This window comes from Nothobranchius furzeri, chromosome 1 (genome assembly GCF_043380555.1).
Source record: "Nothobranchius furzeri strain GRZ-AD chromosome 1, NfurGRZ-RIMD1, whole genome shotgun sequence".
Lineage (NCBI taxonomy): Eukaryota > Metazoa > Chordata > Actinopteri > Cyprinodontiformes > Nothobranchiidae > Nothobranchius > Nothobranchius furzeri.
In genome coordinates this window covers 74,526,287-74,547,445 of record NC_091741.1, presented here as the reverse complement: position 1 = coordinate 74,547,445, position 21,159 = coordinate 74,526,287, and the positions used below count along the sequence as shown (strand labels likewise).

At 40.4% G+C, this 21,159-nt stretch overlaps 1 protein-coding gene across 7 annotated transcripts in view; it reads left to right on the top strand.

Moving 5' to 3' along the window:
* Positions 1–21,159, top strand: part of ldb2a (LIM domain binding 2a) — a 115,964-nt gene that overhangs the window by 89,009 nt on the left and 5,796 nt on the right. Inside the window, exons 5-9 of one of the 7 annotated variants that reach the window (XM_070550254.1) lie at positions 9,138–9,221; positions 11,634–11,690; positions 13,912–14,035; positions 15,747–15,800; positions 16,476–16,612. In XM_070550254.1, coding sequence (XP_070406355.1) covers positions 9,138–9,221; positions 11,634–11,690; positions 13,912–14,035; positions 15,747–15,800; positions 16,476–16,612 — 456 coding nt within the window. Of the gene's footprint in view, positions 1–9,137; positions 9,222–11,633; positions 11,691–13,911; positions 14,036–15,746; positions 15,803–16,460; positions 16,613–21,159 lie in introns of all 7 variants that reach the window. The other 6 variants (XM_070550248.1, XM_070550253.1, XM_070550252.1 and 3 more) reach the window with 6 other exon arrangements.

Here is a 21,159-nt window from a genome sequence, read left to right as displayed (position 1 = left end):
GCCATGCCAGTCAATCTCTGTGGGAAAAAAGCTCCGGCGCTGCCTTCCGCATCGCGAGCCAAGATGAAGCCCATGAATGCTAATTTACACTGTGTCATAGATCTTAGTGGCTTTTTCTTACTCAAACATTTCCTCATCTACTTCCTGTCAGCGGCTTATGCAGGAATGGGGTGAAGACTGTTTTTGACGTTTAGCCTGCATGTGGAACTCAGAGTGACTGGTCATATGTTAAAATTAACAAGTAAAACGCGGTTTCTCAGTGAACTTGCTCTTTAATACCATTAAAAGTTTTACTCTGTTTAGGTACACTATATTTTAGTCCAATTCTGGGCACAGTGAGAGTGTCATTCAGTGGTCAGAAGAATCATTATTCTTCATGTCTGAGACCACAAACCACCAATGACGTAAGGCTTTGTGGGGTATTTCCTCCACATTATTTTGGTGCTGTCAGTTTTCAAATTGCGATTTTAAAGCAGCATGAAAGCTGTTTCTTTTCATTTCCTTCCATTCTGCTTCATCAGCAACTCTTCCAGTTTTGCAAATTATGGTTGTTTGGTGATGTCTTCTGATGTCATTTCCTTCTGCATTACAACCAATCAGCAGGAGGTAACCACAAGTCCTACTCAACAACTGTACCAGGCCATTCCCAATACAAACACCAGTTCAGGTACTGCTCAGGTCCTGAAATGGCCACGAAGGTCCAGTAAAAGTACCCAGAACTTCTGATGATGCAAACGTGCCTAAAGTTATCTGACAAAATAAATAAATAAATAATACATGTTAAGTGAAGAATTCTACTTCCAGATACTGGAGGTGTTCAATATCATTAAATAAACCAAAGGGAATCATACACACAATCAAAGCAGTAGATCCAGATGTTTTTATGTTCCAAGGACCCGACTTCTTTACATAAGTGCAGAGGCAATTTTACCCTTCGGTCTCATTTACAGAGAAGTGCTGCGGCAACTTTTATGTCAAATTTATGAAAGACATCTTTCAAGGTAACATTATCAAAACACATGTGATTACAATGTGGTTAGGTTAATGTAAAGTTCGCAGCACCTCAAGGTCTTTATTAAATACGGTGGCTTTATCAGTCAAAAGAAAACTAACGAGAAAACTTGTTTAATTAAATATGAATCAGTCCGCTTTTTCTAGCTTCAGATGCATTTTTTCCTTTTCTTTCACTAAAAATAACAATATCTAGTCTTAATTAAACTGTAACTATCTGCTTTTGAAACTGAACATCTTTCTTTGTGTAAAACGTATGTCCTTTTACTCCAAACTCATCCAAATCTGGACCAAAGACACCATCGTTTTACACCATCAAACATGTTACATAAAATGATGAATCGCTGTATAAATTGTCCTTTAACATAGAAAAAAGTTATTTAATTGAACAAAGTTAATGCTTTTAAACCATTCCATGGGAACATCTGCTGCAAATAGACATTTTTGAGGCTTGGATTTCCCATTTTAGTAAACCAATGTCAAAGATCATTCTGCTGCTTTTTCAGCAGCACTTCTTTAAAGGTGAAAACATTCAAAGTAAAATATTAAAGCAGCCTGACTTAATTCTGTGTATGGCACCGTTAAAAAACATTTGGCAGATTTTAAAAGAAAAACAGAAGAAGCCCTTAAATGAGAAGTTAGCTTAACCCTCCCAATGTCCTAATGGGTGTCACACAGGCCCCCACAATGCGGCTTTAAAATTGAAGCCAGCCCGGAAGTACCAAAAATTGCAGTTCCACCCTCATCCACTGGGGGCTGGTGTCAGAAGCGAGCAAATCCTCGTTGACTCCCATGTTAAAAATACCAATTTCACAGCAGAAATAAACATGTTTACAGCTTGGTACCAAAACATGTTTTTTGTTTAAATGATCTAGTTTACACTCATGACAACTCTGAGGGGGGTGAATTTTTTTCTCACTCTTCTGTTTAAGTGTATTAAAAGCCTAAAATTCTGTATAATTGATGAGCATCAGACCCACGTGACCACCGCCTCAGACCCACGTGACCACAGAGCTAGCTCCGTGGAAAGGCCTCAGTAGAGCCTCGGTCTGGCTTGGAAACTGCTCCGGGATTTTGAGTCTCTGTGTTTGTGTATTCTTTTTTGGATATTGTTTGTGCAGTTGTTGGACAAAATGACTTGCTGTGGCATTAATTGCACTAATAGAGCGTCCAAGGAGTCTCCACTTCATTTTTTCGGTAAGTGAAATTATATTTATGTATTTTAGGTCACTGCCGAGCTGAGCTTAGATTTTAACATGTACTGTTTAACCATGAAATTTAAATGTAATAGGGTAAAACCCAGTGCATTTAACATAATGCTGCACTTTAGAAAATGGGTTAAAATATAACATGTTGGTGGAGCTGGGTTCCGACTATCGGCTTGTGGAGCTCTCGGGAGACCGATGTTTTCCACCCGTTTCTCCCCTCCCCGCAGCTTGGCGCATCTCTGTCTGATCGCGGCTTCTGTCTGCTGCGCAGGCTGCCGGCTTGTGGAGCTCTGGGATGGAAACCTTTCCATCCGGTTCTCCCCAGCGGCAGCTCTGCGCATCTCAGATCGCAGCTGCGCTTGTCTGCTGTGCGGCTGCTGGCTTGTGGAGGTCTCGGAGACCTCTGTGTTCCACCCGGTTTTACCCAGCGGTCAGCCCGGCGTATCTTTGACTCAGAAGCTCTGGTGTTGTGCACAGTTAACTCCGGTTGTAGCTAGGTTGCTACCTCCATTAGCTTAGATCCCACCTCCGCATTAGCTTTGGGTTAGCTTCAGGTTAGCTTGTAGCTAGTTCGACCGGGTGTCGTCAGTTGATCCCAGCCTTACAGCCACACCCTCAGCTCCACCTCTCTTCCCTTTTGTGGAATTGTCTGGGCTTGACGGAACCTGTGACACGATCAAAATGGCGGTGGTGGCCACCTCCCATTTACCCTCAAAAACATGTTATTGGAGCTTATGGAAACCCATTGTCCAATATTTATAAGTCGATGGTGTCACCCCGTAAGGAAAGTTGACCATTGAGCAGGGTTGATGGTTTATTCCTCGTACAACGTACATTTTAGGATATCCTCAAGTGTCAGGTATCAGGTCTCAGGTGTCAGACTTCAGACCATGGGGAAAAAAGGGTCAGGTTTCAGAAAAAACAGCTTCAGGAAACATTCTCAGGTATTAGTTCTCAGTCGTCAGTTCTCAGTTGCCAGTTCTCAGTTGGCAGTCCTCAGGTCTCGGTTGTCAGTTCTCAGTTGTCAGTTGTCAGGTCTCAGTTGTCAGTTGTCAGGTCTCAGTTGGCAGTCCTCAGGTCTCGGTTGTCAGTTCTCAGTTGGCAGTCCTCAGGTCTCAGTTGCCAGTTCTCAGTTGTCAGTTTTCAGTTCTCAGTTGTCAGTTGTCAGGTCTCAGTTGTCAGTTGTCAGGTCTCAGTTGTCAGTTGTCAGGTCTCAGTTGTCAGTTTTCAGTTCTCAGTTGTCAGTTGTCAGGTCTCAGTTGTCAGTTGTCAGGTCTCAGTTGTCAGTTCTCAGTTGGCAGTCCTCAGGTCTCGGTTGCCAGTTCTCAGTTGTCAGTTTTCATTTCTCAGTTGTCAGTTGTCAGGTCTCAGTTGTCAGTTCTCGGTTGTCAGTTTTCAGTTGTCAGTTGTCAGGTCTCAGTTGTCAGTTCTCGGTTGTCAGTTTTCAGTTCTCAGTTGTCAGGTCTCAGTTGTCAGTTGTCAGGTCTCAGTTGTCAGTTCTCGGTTGTCAGTTGTCAGGTCTCAGTTGTCAGTTCTCGGTTGTCAGTTTTCAGTTCTCAGTTGTCAGTTCTCGGTTGTCAGGTCTCAGTTGTCAGGTCTCAGTTGTCAGTTCTCGGTTGTCAGTTGTCAGGTCTCAGTTGTCAGTTCTCGGTTGTCAGTTTTCAGTTCTCAGTTGTCAGTTCTCGGTTGTCAGGTCTCAGTTGTTAGTTCTCAGGTATCAGGTCTCAGTTATCAGGTCTCAGTTGTCAGTTCTCAGGCGTCAGGTCTCAGTTGTCAGATGTCAGACCATGGGAAAAACAGCTTCTTGAAAAATGTTGTCAAACTATAAGGCTTTAAGAAAAAACTCAGAAACAACACACTCTGATAGAAATGACAAAACTTGGACAATCCAGCAGATGGCACCACTGTCACATCGTAGACTTGGCGTGATGTCATCAATGTGCGACTGCAGCAGCTTGGCGCTTCTATCTTGCCTCGCGGGATCACCCATAAAGACAGTGGGAGGGTTAAATTCCTCGTTATTTAAAGATGTGATTTATAACATGTTTGTGTTATTTTTAAATGCACTGAGTGGTTGAGGGATTATGGATTAATTATTTATTTCTCTTTTTGTAAAAATATTTTTTTTTAAAAACTAGTTCTGTTTGTAACAAATCATCAATTTTCTTTATTTCATTTATCTCAAAGACAAAGTGGATCGAGAATGATTCTAATTAAATCACATAAATACAATTTAAATAATGAACTAATGATTTGTAGTTTTATAGCACATGTTTTTATAGTTATTGTTCATGAAATTTAATCAAAAGAATCATTACTTCTACATTTCTTTAGTTACCCTCGTGGAGCTAAAGGTATAAAACTCTGCTCTTAGGTTTTGGCTGAATCTTCTTATGAATTTCACTCACCAATAAATTGGCCCCTCTGGGTATTCACGTTAATTCCTGCAGAGTGGGAGATTGTGGGCTATTGTGGGTTCTGGACAGATCTTCCAGTGATTTGTGTTTGAGTGTAAGTTCACCCTTTTGATCGCTGCCTGAACTAATGAAAGCAGATACAGACACATGGGAGTCAGAATAAGAAAACTGAAAATACAGGTTCTTAAATGTAGCTGCCTCAGAAGGCCTGGTATTTATGAGTCAGTCCTGCTGCTTTTTATTTTATTGTGTTTAATTTTTTAAACAGGGATTTTTGGTGGGTTTCAATGTTTATTCTTCATAAAACTTTACTAAAAGGTAAAATAAATCAGGCAGGATGGATCAAGAGACAATAGACCAGAAACCTTACGCCATATTTTAAAGGCATACTTGGTCATTTCTGTGTTTCACTCGTTTAAATCTGGGACTTGATGAACAATAACACTAAATACTGCAGTTCCTGTGTCGACCACTACATGCTGATCTCAGAAAGTCAGGCACAAAATGTATGCTTTTTATTTCTGAAGTAGTTAATTAAGAAAAAGACCTAAAATATTAAATTTTTTTACAGCAATGAGGTTGAATCAGAGAATAAAACAGGGAACGATACACATCCAGAAGTAACTCCCAAATCTTTTTGTAATGCTTATTCCAGGAAGACCTTTTGATTTGAAGCTAAATGTGAGAATAAACGTATGTTTTATTCATCTCAATGAATTTCAGAAAAAACAAAGACAAAGTGTGAGGCTCAGGATGTACAAGACCAGTCAGTGCACACTTGTGGGAGTTTTGTTCTGATTCTATGTTTTATTGTGAGAGTTGACTAGTTATGAAGTTAGAATGCTTACAGAAAACAGAAATAACTGAAATATCTAAGGCAGTGTTTGAGTAAATATCTGACTCTAATGACCTGAAACCACCGCTGGAAACTTTGTTGTTCTGGAAGTGGTGCAAACTCACAAAAACACAACAGATTGCATGACCAGGCATTCAGTAAAATGTGATGAAAAGTCACCACTACACTGTCACGATTGTTCTGTGGCAGAACTAAACACTCACTTACTAACAGCATTACAAATGCTGAAGCGACACATCAACCACAGCAGTGTAGTAAAACTGTTAGGTTAGCCCATAAAACCGTTTAATTATTTGTTATATTACAAAGCATCCTGTTGGTTTGTTATGTCTGTTACTAAAAAGTTATTAAACATAACTTCTAAATTTAACTTGTAGCTTCATAGTTTAATTTAGGTGATTAAATTGAAGATCCATGTCTTAAAGTCTTTAAAACAAACCAAAGTAATTGTGTATTTGTAGGTATTTTAGGTTGGGCCACTGCTCGTTTATCAAACATTAGATTTGATTAATAATCTTTGTGCCCACCAACATCGTCTCGATAGAACTATCGTTCTACAGAACAATAGAAGTCAGGGGGGCGTGTGCTCAGTGGGACGGATCTAGGAAGGAGAAACTAGGTGAGAATTCTGACGAATTTGGGGCAGGAGAAAGAAAGCAACAGACAGCACAGGGCTTACGGATTTCCAGGCAGAAGGGGAGCAGTAGGAGAGGGGAGTCCGGTCTGGGTGAGCAGGTGAACCAGCGGGGGGAAACACTCCGGGGGGACCGGCAGCGGGTAACCGACGAATGGAAGCAGGTGAGGGACCAGTGTAGAGCAGTCAGACGTGGCTTGAAGATTCAGGGTTATTGTTGCAGGGGATGGAGGTAGAGATGAGGACCTGAGCAGAGCGGAACAAAACTGGTTAAATCTCAACAAACAGATTACTCGTCAAGTTAAGACTGGCGATGGGATCTACCCAAACTGAGTGATCGACCGGTGTGGAGTGGTGTCGCGCTGCTCCCTAAGTACCCTGGTATCTTGATGTAGATGCCCAACAGCTGGGGAAGCTCAGCCACACCCACCTGCAGACACACTCAGGAAGAAACACAGGAGATTTACCCAGACCGTGACACTCCATTCCTAAACTTTATTTTTGAACCCACTTCCCTGCATCTGAAATTCTGAAAAGCCATCTAACTGACAGTCTCTGTCCTCTGTGCTCCGAGTGTCAGAACTTGCTCGAGTTAAATTGTTTATACATCGCTGTACCAGTAGTGCCAAGAAACATTTGTTTACGGTACATTCATCCTAATTATGCTTGATGAGTAAAGTAATTCAGACTGTGATCCACTAGCTGTCAAATAATGCACACTAGTTCAATTCTCCCATCACTCACGCTGGTGTGCTGACGGTACAAAAGGACTCCCCCGCTTCCTTCTTGACTTTCCCCACACAGAGATGCGACTGGAGATGGAATTATGCATTTTTCATGAGGCTGTGGATGCAAGCTCGCTTCTCCTGCTCAGTCTGGGCTATGTTTTGGTCTGTCAGTACCTACTGCTTTTTATGATGTGATGCTTATTTGTGGAGCCGCCAACAAGCTTAGTGAATAATGTGGTTTTATAGTTATCTGCATATTTGCCAGTTTGAAATTATTTTTCCGTGTTCTGCCTTTTTTTGTTTTTAACCAGATACAGCAGAGCCGCCTAGATGCTTTTTTATTGTCCTCATATTTAGAAAGTTCTTCATTATTTGTGTGGATCATGTACAGTTTTCATCTTCTAATTATGCGCATCATGAAACTAGAAACTCCGATGGATAAAACCTTCAGATGCGGCCTCAGTTTTAAAGCACTCACCATTATTACCCTGTTCTAGAGCTGCACAGATTCTTGTGTTGAGAGCCAAGGATTTCCAATCCTTACCGCTCTGAATTAGCTCTACCGATTTTGGTCTCTTTATCTCAGCAATTAACAGAATAAGATTTTTTCTTTTCCTGTTTTTTTTCCTGCACATAGATTTCTTGTTACTAGTTGAAGGTTCCACTTAGTGATGGGGAGCACTTTTTATTGCTACCTGGCAATAATGTACAAGGAGCCGAAGTCTCCTTCCCTATTCGTTCGACTCGTGGGTCTCCAAACAGAAAAATCTAATGAGTGTAAATAAACGGGACTATAAACGCTATTTTCTGCTCTGCTTTGCCTTATGCCTTCAATCCCACATAAGTTGTACTTCCATTTAAATGATAAATAAATATGTGTGTTTCAACTATGTCTGAGATTTCTTGTAAAAATTGGTAATTAAAAAGACAACAAATCAGATCTCACATATATGACGTCATAGCAGAATCTCTTCCCTCCAGTAGAGCTGCTACTTCCCACATGGCCAGATTTATAGTGGTTTTCTCCACTGCTAATGCTCCTATACACAGACCTATAAAAGCTGTTTTATTTATTTTTATTTTTTTTTGTTTTACATTGGATGATCACTAATTAAGCTGATTGTATTGAATATACTGAAACAAGTCTGGATAAACTTTAACTGAGCATCATCAACAAAAACAGCTTAAAAATCTATTCAATGAAACATCTAAATGTAGAAGTGAAGAACATATTTTATTGAGTTTACATCAATTGAAGCAACAATAGTACATTTCTGCATCTGTGGCTCAAATACAAAAGATAATTTGAGGTATGCTACAGTCTGATCACGTGATTTTCAAAGTATTAAAAAAAGATCAGATTGTACCTTTTAAAACAACAAACATGAATTTTCTATTTCATTGGGAATAGCACTGACTTAGTTTTAATCTCAACAAGTTCCTATACAACCATATTATTTGTTTCTTGGACGACAACAACACCATAACGTCTCACAATTTACGGCAGACACAAAACATGGAGCTGTGTCTTCAGGAGAGTGAAAATATTCTCAGTTTGGACGTCTTTTAAACTGGAGTACAGTAGCTACTTGTAATGTGTGCATATTGAGCTTTTCGCTTGGTGGAAAAGACAGAGCTGCGTGATCTGCCGTCTAACAAACTTAGCTTTTCTGTTCAGAGGTTGCCACACCTGTCTCCATTAAGTCCTACTCTGCCAATAATGCTCGGACAAACCACGGTGCCAGCCAACACTCAAAGATGTGCTAATAAACAAAGAGAAATTGCAGATGGACAGCATTACATCTAGGTTTCTCAGTCTCCTGCAGTACCTGAGCTGCCCACGGTAGCTACAGGTGTTGTGGAAAGAAAAGTACGTCTGCTGGCCATGGCATCTCATGCCTGCCTATTCACAGGAATGTGCATCTCTCAATACAGCTGCATAATGGGGATGTAAAAGAAAAATATGAAAGGCTACTCTTACATATATTAACTCATTTCTTATCAATTTAGTCTTTTAGCAAGTGATGTTTTTCGCTGATGTGACAAAAGTACTGAAAGAAAAATGCATAAATAATATTAAAAACAATCTTAAAGGACAACCTGGATGTGTTTTCCTTTTTTCTTATTATTTTAATGCATTGACGACATATCGATTCAGGTTTAAAATCATGCGATCAAAGCATCCATAAAGCATCCATTTTTATGTCTGTTTGAAGTGAATATAATTCAGGTTTTCTGCATACATATTGTTCTTTGTTTTCATTTCTCTGCTGCTATCTGTAGGCACAAGATCCTCAGGTGCTGGAACAACTGTCCAAAAACATCACTCGCATGGGTTTGACCAACTTCACCCTCAACTACCTCAGGGTAAGTGCAGAACGCATGCATTTGTGTGTATCTGACAACGTTTACGACTGTCATTCTGCATTTGTTTTACTCCTGATCTCATCACGATACACACCAAGGATTGGATTGTTATCCATGTTTAAATGCAGAACCTGCTCATAATTTCTAACCTGCATGTCTAGACAGCATAGTGTTGTTTTTTTAATGTAGAATATTCATGCTTTGTCATGTTTAATGTGTTGCTTGTCAGAATGAATTACATGCTTTGCAATGGAGCTGTCACATTTTGTTTTATCTTACCTAATATCTGTTTTTCTTGCTTAAATGTTTAAACAAATGCAGTTATTCCTTTATTTTTTATGTTTTGAGTGTTGCAGGAAAGGGGTAAAGTGCATCAAAACAACAAATTATTCCTTCTTTATTACATGTACATATTTATTTGCATATAACTGCCGGGGGGAGGGGGGGGGGGGGCTATCTCCAGCGGTCAATGGGCAATCAGGCGTGGTACACCCTGGACAGAGAGCCAGTCCATTGCAGGGCAACACAGAGACACACAGGACAAACAATCACACACACACACACACACACCTAGGGACAATTTACAGACCAATCAACCTAACAGCCATGTTTTTGGACTGTGGGAGGAAGCTGTAGTACCCTGAGAGAACCCACGCATGCACAGGGAGAACATGCAAACTCCACGCAGAAAGATCCCAGGCCGGGAAGCGAACCCAGGACCTTCTAGCTGCAAGGCAACAGCTCTAACCACTGCGCCACTGTGCAGCCCGATGACTGAATACATTAGTAATTATTTCACGGGGTTTTGTTTGTGTTTTTCAACACAGTTGACTGACAGCTACAATTTCTAAATGGGGGAACAAGAGAGGACGGGAGAGAAATGGGAAGAGGAAAGAATTAATTGGATGCAGAAAATTAGCATAACATTAATGAACGCTCCCTGTTGAGACTCATAATTGTGAAATGGCGCTAACCAGAGAACGGCACCTCCACTGCTTTTTATTACCAAGTGCAGAAAAACACATATTGAGCGACTAAGCAGGGTGGAGGTTTTTGTTTTTCTATAACCAATATTTCTTATATAAATAAAGAAATACTTTGGTGCTTTTGTAAGAGAAAATACACATGCCAATCAGTTACAAACTAAAGGTTTCAGTCTCTTTGTTTATATTTTAGTGATTTGTAGGATCACCATTAATAAAATAGAACTGTTTGTGCTTTAGACGAGTCCCATTTAATGATACAAGTTAAGGTATCCAAATAGCTTCAGCATGACTCATAATGCCTCCAGAAATATCACTTAATAATTGTTTTTGGTCCCATACATGAACATGTTTCAGTCTTTTTCTAAAATGAATGGTATTATTAATAATAACATTATTATTATTATTATTATTATTATTATTATTATTATTATTATTATTATATAATTAAATTAAAATTCAGTTACCAAGAGAAACTTAGGTTTTTTTAAAACCATTTAATCTTCTTACATGTTACTATAAATTAATAAATCTTGAAAAAAATGTTTTAGTACCTCTGGTAATTATCCTTTTAGGTCCATTTGGAATTTGTCTTCAGGTTGGAAAACACTGCTGTGTAGATCATGTTATTCAACATTTGCAAATTAAGTATTTTTTACAACTCTTATCTGAGGTTGTCAAGGTAAAATATAGCCTTTCCTCACATTAAACCAGCAATAATGTGTCTCTGGAAAAGGCCTTTCCCAGCATTTATCAGTCCTTCCAAAAGGGACTGACGGTTTCCTGGCTGGGGGGCAACAACTGGCCTTTTCTCTCACAGTCAAACACACATCCACACTGTTTTCCTCCCCATTTGTTGTGTTTAAGCCTTTCCATGTATCGGAGCTGCTGGCTTCCTACTATTCAGCCTGAAAATAGCCCTTGTTCTCAGGCAAAGAGCCAGGGCTTGTTGGCTGAGCTGGGGAGGGATATTACTGTGTCAGGAGGGAACTATCAGAGAAGAACACTGGATTAGTCTGCCACGGGGATGTTCACTTTACCTCTAGCGGCGTAGCATCAAAACACAGACATCCTAACAGAGGGAAAAGCTGCACACATCGCTGTGTTTATGTAGGGTAATTTGGCGTAAGCAGCAGACTTTACGGTTGTTTTAAACCTGGAGAACATCCATCATTTCTGCTAGGATTCCCAATGTTGTCAAGTGAGTTGTGAAAAGCCTCCGAAGCTGTTGAACACAGAGCAGTGGGTATACTGTACATGATATACATCTCGTTCCTGTAGTTCTTTTGCTTCTGTACAGAGTTTTGAGATGAAAATAACACGTTGATTGGAATTGACATCAGAAACTAGGAGTGGTGGGAAACTGAAGGTCAGATGAGATCATTTGAGCATGCAGAAAATGATTAACAGTCTCCTTTCTCTCTGTAAGGATTATGAGAGTGCCCTTGAGCAACTGGTAAACCCACGCCTACTGTCACTGCAGCAGGTTTGACCTTACATTACAATCTGATTAGAAGATAAAAACTCTGTGAACATGTTTGAATAGTTGGTCATTGTGCAGCGGCAGTGACCCTAGTCAGTCACCCCTGACTGAAGAAATTAAATTCTGTTTGTCCGTGTAAAGCAGAGATGTCCAATCTCGGTCACACACCTGATAGTTGAATTTCCTGTTCAGAACATCCTGTTAATCCTCCATTAATTCAAATCAGATATGTTGGAGTGGAGAAACATAATAAAACATGCAGGACATAAGTCCTCAAGGATTGAACAGTTGTGGGCTCATAAAGAAACAATATTCTCCAATGATTATAGAAATTCAGGCCATGTTCACATGAAGCCAGGTTGTTGCAAAACCAAATATCCTCTGCCCATCTAGGAAAAACACCTGGGTCAACACCACCTAGCTTCAACTTAAAAATCCTGCGCATTGTGAAGCATGCCAGGCCTGTAGGTGGCAGTAATTCTCTAAATCATCTGCAACTTTTACCGAAAAACATTCCTTGGATCTGGAATAACTAGCTGTTTGGCGTTTGATGTCAGAGCATTTTTGTCGCAGGTATGTTGCAGAACCAAAAGGCGGGTTATTTACTCCTACAAGCAAATGCTGACAAATCACCACTTTGGTCTGAGTTTTTTTCTTTGAAAGAAAAAATTTTGGTGCCGTCTATTTTCACTTTCACGTGGATGACAGGCCAGACCATCGAAAAATAACAGATTTTTATGGGATACCTGGTTACGTGTGTATAGAGTCTGAAAATGAAAGTTTTATTCAGAATCAGAAGGGTTTTATTGCCACGTGTGCAAGAATCACATCATTAGGAAATTGCTGCGTTACTTGGTGCATAAAAGGAAGATCAAAATAAGAGAAGACAAAACAGGAAATGAGAATATAATCTTGATGTAAACAATAATATAAAGTGGCAGTACTTAGAGAAACAGCTGCTATGCAAGACAGTGTAGGTTCAGATCAGAGCGGATCAGCTGAGGTACAAACACAACACGGGTCAGGTGACTGGAGCCAAGCGACTGGAGTGGGTAGCCCTAGGTGTGTCGTTCGTGAGTTTGACCGCAGAGGGGGCGAAACTGTTCTTGTGGCGAGAGGTTCTGGTCCGAATTGATCTGAGCCTCCTGCCAGATGGGAACAGGACTGTGTCCAGGGTGTAAAATGTACTGTAGTCGTAGCGAGATAAGTTCAAGCTTTTGGAAGGAACGACTAACAATATGTTGCAAACGGCATCTACGTTTATGACAACGGGTGTCCTGGAGCAACAAGTAGTGTTTTCCGAGGAGAACAAAGAGAAAAACACATTCTCAACAAACATATCCATTCTTGTTGCTTTATTGAAGTTGAGAATAGAAAACGGAGAACTTAAAAAAACTACAGTGACTGTTGCTGTAATGGAAAGACTCTGCTGCATTGCTAAATGAAGCCGACATTTACAGTTAATTGGACACAAATTTGAGGCCGTTTGCGAAGCACGTCCACCCACAAAGACCCCCGCCCAAAAAGCTTTTTGGAACTGCTTCCCAACATCCAACTGAACATAAATGTTCGAAGCTATTTAAACAAAGAGTCACCCTCCTTCTTTCCTCATTCCGTTTTTATTTCTCTGATAATGCATAAAGAAAAGGGGGCATGAAAGAAGGAACGAGAAACAAAAAGCTGATAATGAAATCCCATAAATGCTGTTTGACATAATAAAATCTGTAATGCACTTTTCATTTTAGAGCCTAAGAAAACCGTTTAATGAACTCACATATCTAACCTGTGTCGTGGTTGAATTGCTGCCCTGTGATTGGACTGCTACACTGTTCCAGACCGATGCCTCTCCACTGTCACCTGGAAGGTTTCTGCAGTCTGAGCAGTTTTTAAAGTTGTCATAACAAGCTAATATTGATGTATTTAGGATAAAAGGATGTCCCCAGATCACTCAAGATTTACAGTTTTGTCGCTAAAGGCCTCCTAACAAAACTATTCCAACAAAAGTTGTGCATAACGCAAAAGTTCAACCAGTGTTTTCTTAATATAAAATGAACCTTGATTTCACTATTCTGTCATCAAAAAGTAGTTTTTTCTTCCTAATAACCAGCTCAGAGTCAGTCTGTAGATGGTTATAGTGAAGAAATGTTCTGGTTTGTTGTTTTAAACATGACCTGCAGTGGTTCTCTTATCAGAAATCTTAACTTGTGGTTTGCTGTGCTTGCAGCTTTGTGTCATCCTGGAGCCCATGCAGGAGCTCATGTCAAGGCACAAGACCTACAACCTTAGCCCCCGGGACTGTCTCAAGACATGTCTATTCCAAAAGTGGCAGAGAATGGTAGCCCCACCAGGTAACCACCTACCGTTTCATGTTTATCCATTAACCCTAGAACTGTCACAAAGACTAACATCTTCAGATATATTTACATTTATCAGTAAATCTTGCTTTTCTGAACTGTAAATGATATGTAAATTAATCCTGAAAAGGCATATAATAGTGAACATCAAAACCATTTGGCAGAAGCAGGTTTATTAGGATTAAACAGCTTCGTCTACTCTGCTTTTCCGTTTTTCTTTCCTTTTTTCACCCCATTCTTCACCGTGGAGAAATATAAATGTTTCTTATCAGGTTTTTTTTTTATTCCATCATTTACATTCTCAAGTTTGTCATTATACATCTTAATCCCTTGGAATATGTTTTGCCTGTCAGGTATATGAAATAATCAGAATTCAGGTGTACCTCTTGAATCTTAACCCTGCCAATCCTAACAGGCCTCTCAGCCATTTGTGATTGATGTTCGAAGGGTGGTTTCTGAAAAGTACCGAGCTTAAATTGGCTGTGCGGTCTTAAGCCAGAGAGGGAGTAAGCCGAGCTTTATTTATTTGATTTTTTTGTTGGACACATTGAATTGGCTACAAATTACTGTAATGCTTAGCGAAGCGTGACGAGATGTCTTTAAAACCAACTCCAGTCAAGAAGCCTTTGACTCAGACCTGTGTAACTTTAATTAAGAGTGCCGGGTGTAATCAAACTAGTAGATCCAGCTCCCGGCCGGTGGCTCCCCAGCGTCAACGACATTCTTCAAAGAAAAGAGAATAAGAAAAAACAGATTATTTTATGAATATAAAAGACTTCTGGCTGTATTGTTAGTTATTTGTGCTTCTGGGTGACTCTGATGCAGTAACCTGAAGTCAATGCGATGAGGCTCCTGTGTGAAAAGGTTATTTCATGTCGTTTGTTACAATTTTGACACCAACAGTTGCTTGATTGCAGTTAAACTTGTGGTTTTCCTTATTGGTGGCGTGTTGTTCCCCATTTCCTGCGATTCTTCTCCAGTTTGGAAACTGGTTGGGATTTTGCCAGGAAGGAAGCCACGGCTGCATTTACGTCCCGATAAGACCTTTTGGTGGAAATGGAAGTGATTTTAGTGCGTCACCAGCTTCGTATCGAAGGAAGCCAGTAGGATAACAGAAATGATTGTCTCTCACAATAGACATGTTTTTTTTTCCACACACACACACACACATCTGTCAAAGTCAGAAATCAAACGAGACGATATTCTGATAAAACATTCCCTTTATTGTTTTGGTTTTATTGAGAGTTTCAGTTGTATTTATGAAAGAATTCAGTTATTGTCTTATATGAATGTGAGATCATCTCCTTTTGTGCCATTAGAAAGAACCTCGAAAAACCGTATTTCGTTTTCAGGCGTCTCTTTGAACATCATGGCAGAGACTTCTTGTCTCTTTTGAGAAAAAAAAGAATAATGTTTTCTAACAATTGTCAGCATGATTTGCAAAATCTTGTGTTTATAAATTATGTAAAGCATATATCCTTCTTGTAAAAACACGAGAAACACTAATAAAAGTAACAACAAAAACTTTTGGTTAGCGTATCCTATCATTTGATAACAATTTCGTGTAATTGGTTTTTTTTTTTTGGGGGGGGGGGGTCCTTTTTTCTGTTGTCATTTATGATTTTCTCCTGTTTTACACTTATATAAAAAATCTTTCAACCACCTGAGTGAAATTAAAACAAACTACTTTTCGCTCCGGTTTCAGCTGGACACCCACAGAACTTCAAAACGGAAATATTTCCCACAAATCACAAAAAAGGTATCTTCTCTCTTACAGTGTCTTAGGTCTTTAGAGAAAATAGCATTCCACGTGCTGCATAAGTACAGTTTTACTCTCGAGCTCATGCGAGCATCATGGCTGCTCAACTGCCTGCTGACAAATAACGTGTTTTGTTTGTTGCATGTTAGAAACCTGTACACAACTTAGTAAATACAGCAACATTTCACACACTCATTGAAATGTGAAGTCCTTTAATAATGCTCACAATATGTTTGTCTCTGCAGAGCAGCTTTATTCTGGCTCCTGCTATTGAGGAACTTTAACAAATTTGCATCACATTGAACATCAGGGATCATTGCTAAGCATTTATGCAAATGAAACAGGGGTTCTTTCTTTCTGCTGCATGTCTTGGGAGATGTTAACGCTTGTGTGGATTCACCTCTGAAGATAACAGCGCATGCATTATGGCTGTAGAGGCCCTTTTCTGTGTGTGATTGTGTGTGTGTGTGTGTTCTCTCAGCATGCCTTTACAGCATACAATCATCCTGGACAGTCCTTTTAGCATGTTTTTGATGGGATCCATTTTTTGTGCTTGTATATCAAATGCCTGTACACACACACTGCACACACACACACACCCCTTCACCTTGTCTCCGTCAGTATGCGTTATGTTCTTGGCATGGCCTCTGTTTCTCTTTGCTGGTCGCGCCAAAGCTGAGCCTGCCCGACAGACAACCACGAAGAGGAGGAAACGGAAGAACTCGGCCAGCAGCGCCAACAGCAGCGTGGGCACCACGGGCAGCAAGAAACGCAGTCCCGCCACCAACTTCAGCCTCTCCAGTCAGGTACCTGTAAGCATCAGCTCCACTCGGTTTGCTCCTCTTTTATTTATTTCAGTTTTACATTTAATCGTTGGGCTTTGAAATATTTTACAAAGCGGGTTTAATTGCTTTCTATTTTTGCAGTTGGATGTTTGCCGGGAACAAGCAAGCACCAAAAATTCCTAATTGTATTGCAGCTATTAAAGTTTAATTTATTTGCACAAATGAAAGAAAAGCACCTGAAGGAGAGGGCAGAGAACCAGCTCAAACCTGTGTGTTGAGACAAAAGACCCTCTAGGGGCCTGACGTCAAGTATAGAAAAAGTGACACAAATGACAATCGAAGCTATCAAAGCAAATTCTACAAAAACATTCTTCTAAACAACAACCAAAGGAAGTGAATTCTACGATTTTCTCTGCTGCTTTGCTGCAGGTTGTTTTGTGATTAACTAGTTTGTCTCTTAAATGTTTTCTCTTTGTTTCTCAGAATAATTCTGCAGCTCTCTCAGAATATGCTGGTTTAAAGCAGAGCCGTGCTGCTCATCCAGGTGGCCTAGAGGTTTAAATAAAAACAACCAAGTTTGAATCTGGAGAGCAAACGAAAAATTGTGGGTGGTTAAAGTGGCACTTCGAACTCTCACAGCCACTACACTGAGCATGCCCTTGAGCAAGGCAGTGAACTCAGCAGCTGCCCAACTGGACAGATGTCGAGCTGCGTCTTTACTCAGAGATCAGTTTGGTGCAGCGTACTACTGCTTATCGAGCAGAGAAGAAGTAAAACACAGATCAACTGTTATGTCTAAACTTTATATTCGTCTCCAGATTCAGCTGCACAAGTGCTGATAGTGAAGGTCGGGGTTATAATCCCTGAACCAGGTGGGTCTGGCTGAAGTTGAAGCCAATCCAGTTAACTCTTATGAAATTGTCAATTTTATTTGTGAGAAAATAGAAAATGTTGCAGAAATTAGAATAATTTCCAATTGTTTATGTAAATTAACAACATATTCAAATTTTTCATTAAATTCGATGAAACCAAGACATTTAATATGCACTCTGTGTGTGCCCATGAGTCTTGATTAAAAAAAAACAAAAATAAAAAATACAAAATTAATGCCACAAACTATCAACATTTTGCACTTTTCTTTCCTTAGTTTGGCTATATACACTTAATGGTTTTACTAAAATTATGCTGGGACCATGCTTATGAATTATAGGTAGACTCTTTAAATGTGTATTAGTCATTCATTGATAGATCTTTCTAGGGGTCTCTATTTAGATGTAAGATCCCTGCTAACAGTCAAAGTCGCATGGATCATGTCTATATGGAGTCTGTCGGTCCAGACCACGTCTGTAGGACGTCCAAACTAGGTCTTTTCACAGTGGGTTAAAAAAACAAAAGATGGTAACAAATATAGTTTCTATCATCATTTAGTGATCAGCCCAAAGAGAAATTTCAGCCAGGCTGCTCGAGCCTTTGTGGTTGAGGCCAAAGCGTCTCAAATATGTTAATTTTACAAATGTAATAAATGTATGATTGAAGTTGTAAATAACAGCATTTTATAAAGAATGTTGAGGAAGCATGTTTTTGCCTGCATTTGCACCTAATCAGTATGAATGTTTATACCATACCTTACCAAGTTTATTTGTATAGCACATTTAAACATGGCATGAGAGCCGACCAAAGTGCTGAACAAAAACACACAATAAAAACAATCAAAAATAAAAACTAAAACCATTAAAATCGAGTAATCCAACTCGAAAAGAAAAGGAGAAAGAGAATAAGTTAGACTGAATTAAAAGCCAACGAGTAAAAGTGAGTTTTTAAACGAGACTTAAAAAGGGAAAGAGAGGAAGAGAGTCTGATCAGGAGGGGCAAGTGGTTCCAGAGCTTCGGTGCACAAACCAAAAAGGCGCGCTCCCCGCGGGATTTACAGCAGGAGCTAGGGACATGTAGGAGGTGCTGGTCGGCTGATCGGAGGGATCTTGTAGGGACATAAGGATGAATGAGCTCAGACAAGTAGCCAGGTGCTAAGTTATTGAGGGATTTAAATACAAAAACCAGGATCTTAAACTCTATCCGGCGATGGATGGGGAGCCAATGGAGATTTGCTAAAACCGGTGTGATGTGTTCTCGCTGCCTGGTGCCAGTCAAGAAACGAGCTGCTGCGTTCTGCACAAGCTGAAGTCGAGCGAGAGTGGAGGAGGAGGTACCAAAGAGCACTGAATTAGAATAGTCGAGACGGGAAGTAATGAATGCATGGACAACTGAATGGAGATGACGCCTTTTTAAAATGGGCTTAACTTTAGAGAGACGCTTAACTACCTGGTTGACATGAATGTCCATTTTTAGTTTAGCATCCATCACAACCCCTAAGTTTGTGACATGGGTTTTCAACCCAGTTGTGATAAAAGGACGGGTCAGCTGGGGACTTTGAGAAGTCTTAGGGCTGAAAATGATGGCCTCTGTCTTGGCGTCGTTCAGCAAAAAAAAGTTTTCTGACAGCCAGCTCTTCACATCATTGCAGCATTCAACAAGGGGCTGTAAGGAGTCATTAGGCTTCACAGAGGCATATGATTGGCAATCGTCTGCATATAATGGTAGTCAATGTGGTGTTTTTTTTTTAAATGTCACCCAGGGGCAAAATATATAAATTAAATCAAAGGTGTCCAAGAATAGAGCCCTGAGGAACACCACAAGCCAAAGCTGCAGAGGGGGAGGCAGCACTACCCATCATAACATTAAAGCTGCGGTCACAGAAGTAGGACCTAAACCAATCTAAGGCAGTCCCTGAATGCCGACCAGCTGGTTCAGCCGAGTCAGCAAAATAGCGTGATCAACCGTGTCGAAAGCAGCCGATAGATCCAACAAAACCAGCAATACATTAGAACCAGAGTCAAGGGTTAATCAAATGTCATTAAAAACACGAAGATGAGCTGACTCAGTGCTATGGAGGGATCGGAATCCTGACTGGAAGGGATCCATTATACCATGATCATCTAGATAAGAAATAGTTTGGTTAAAAACAGCACGCTCTAGTAGTTTTGATAGAAATGGAAGCTTGGAGATCGAGCGAAAATTCCTCATAACAGAGGTGTCAAGGCCAGGCTTCTTCAGAACGGGTTGAACTACTGCATGTTTAAAAGCACGGGGTACAACACCAGTGGATAAGCTGTTGTTAATAGTGTTCAGCAAAAGGGGGCCAGTGACAGAATATGTCTCTTTAAGGAGGTGTGGAGGGACAGGGTCAACCGGAGAACCTGACGGCTTCAAGGCAGACAGGAGGTTCTCAAGAGAGGACAAAGAAAGTAAGTCAAAGTTATCAAGAGACCGATGCAGAATGGGTTCAGGACCACTAGTGACATAGGGAGAACAAATCTGAGCCCGGATGCTAGCAATTTTTCCGCTTCCTGAACCACAACGGCCCGGGGACTCTCCACAGAGAGGCTGGAATAGTGGAGCGCAGCATTTGCAGGGTCTCGCGATGGTAGTGGTGGTAATCCTGGCCAGGGAGCCAAGGCGAACGAAGATCCAGGAGGTTGGCACGGTCATAAGTCAGGATAGCAGTCCCAACATTAACCACAAAACATAGGAACAGCGAAAAAATTAAAAAAAATAGAGAACAGCAGACGGCTTGCCGAACACGCTGGCGCCATCTTGCCATGATTTCTGATTTGTTAATGAACACATCAATAATCACATTTATTTTATCTGTAAATAAATCAACTTACTGCATCATAAATTAGAAAGTCTTACATGAATGGATTGGTGTAAATAAACTGTAAACTGTTAGGATAACATTGTTGAACAAATGCAAAAATCCTACATTCTTTTTTTATATAGATCCCCAGGTTTAAATCGTGTTTCCGGGTAGAAATGTTTGATTTAGCCACATCATGTCTTTATGAGAGGTCACTTTACACACTTAAAGGTTAAACTGCTTCCTAAACAGCTCAGTGTTACAGCACATGCCTGGCTCTCTCTCCCCTTGAGGATTTGATGCCATTGTCTGCAGAGGCTCTACTTTTATACCGTGCACCGCTCATTATACACATGCTGTATTACATTTACTCCACGGCATCCAATTTTCTGTTCTAGAGCCGCGCGCATGCAGCACATCGCTGTTCCTGAGCCCACATCATTTTGGTGCTGCAGAAAAGTGCCCTGATACAAAACATAAAAGAATGTGTTGACGTTAAAGGGTCACTGGTGGGCATTACTGAGCATCCATCAGGTGTAATTCAGGTTAATGAGAAATTTAAGGCTGCTGATGGTTCTTCTGTATAATTTGTACAATACTGCTGCCTGGTCTAATATGATGCCCCAATGTATATAATTTTATTTTTGTACCCTGATTTTTTATTGTGTTCACCTGAAATATGATAAATGATACTTGTGTAGCAACTTTCAGAGTCAGAGGACTCCAAAGTGCTTTACACTACAGTGTATCATTCATCTATTCACACACACACTCACACATTGGTGATGATGAGCTACATCATAGCCACAGCTGCCCTGGAGTGCACTGACAGAGCACAGGCACCACCGGTGCCACCTCTGACCACCACCAGCAGGCAAGG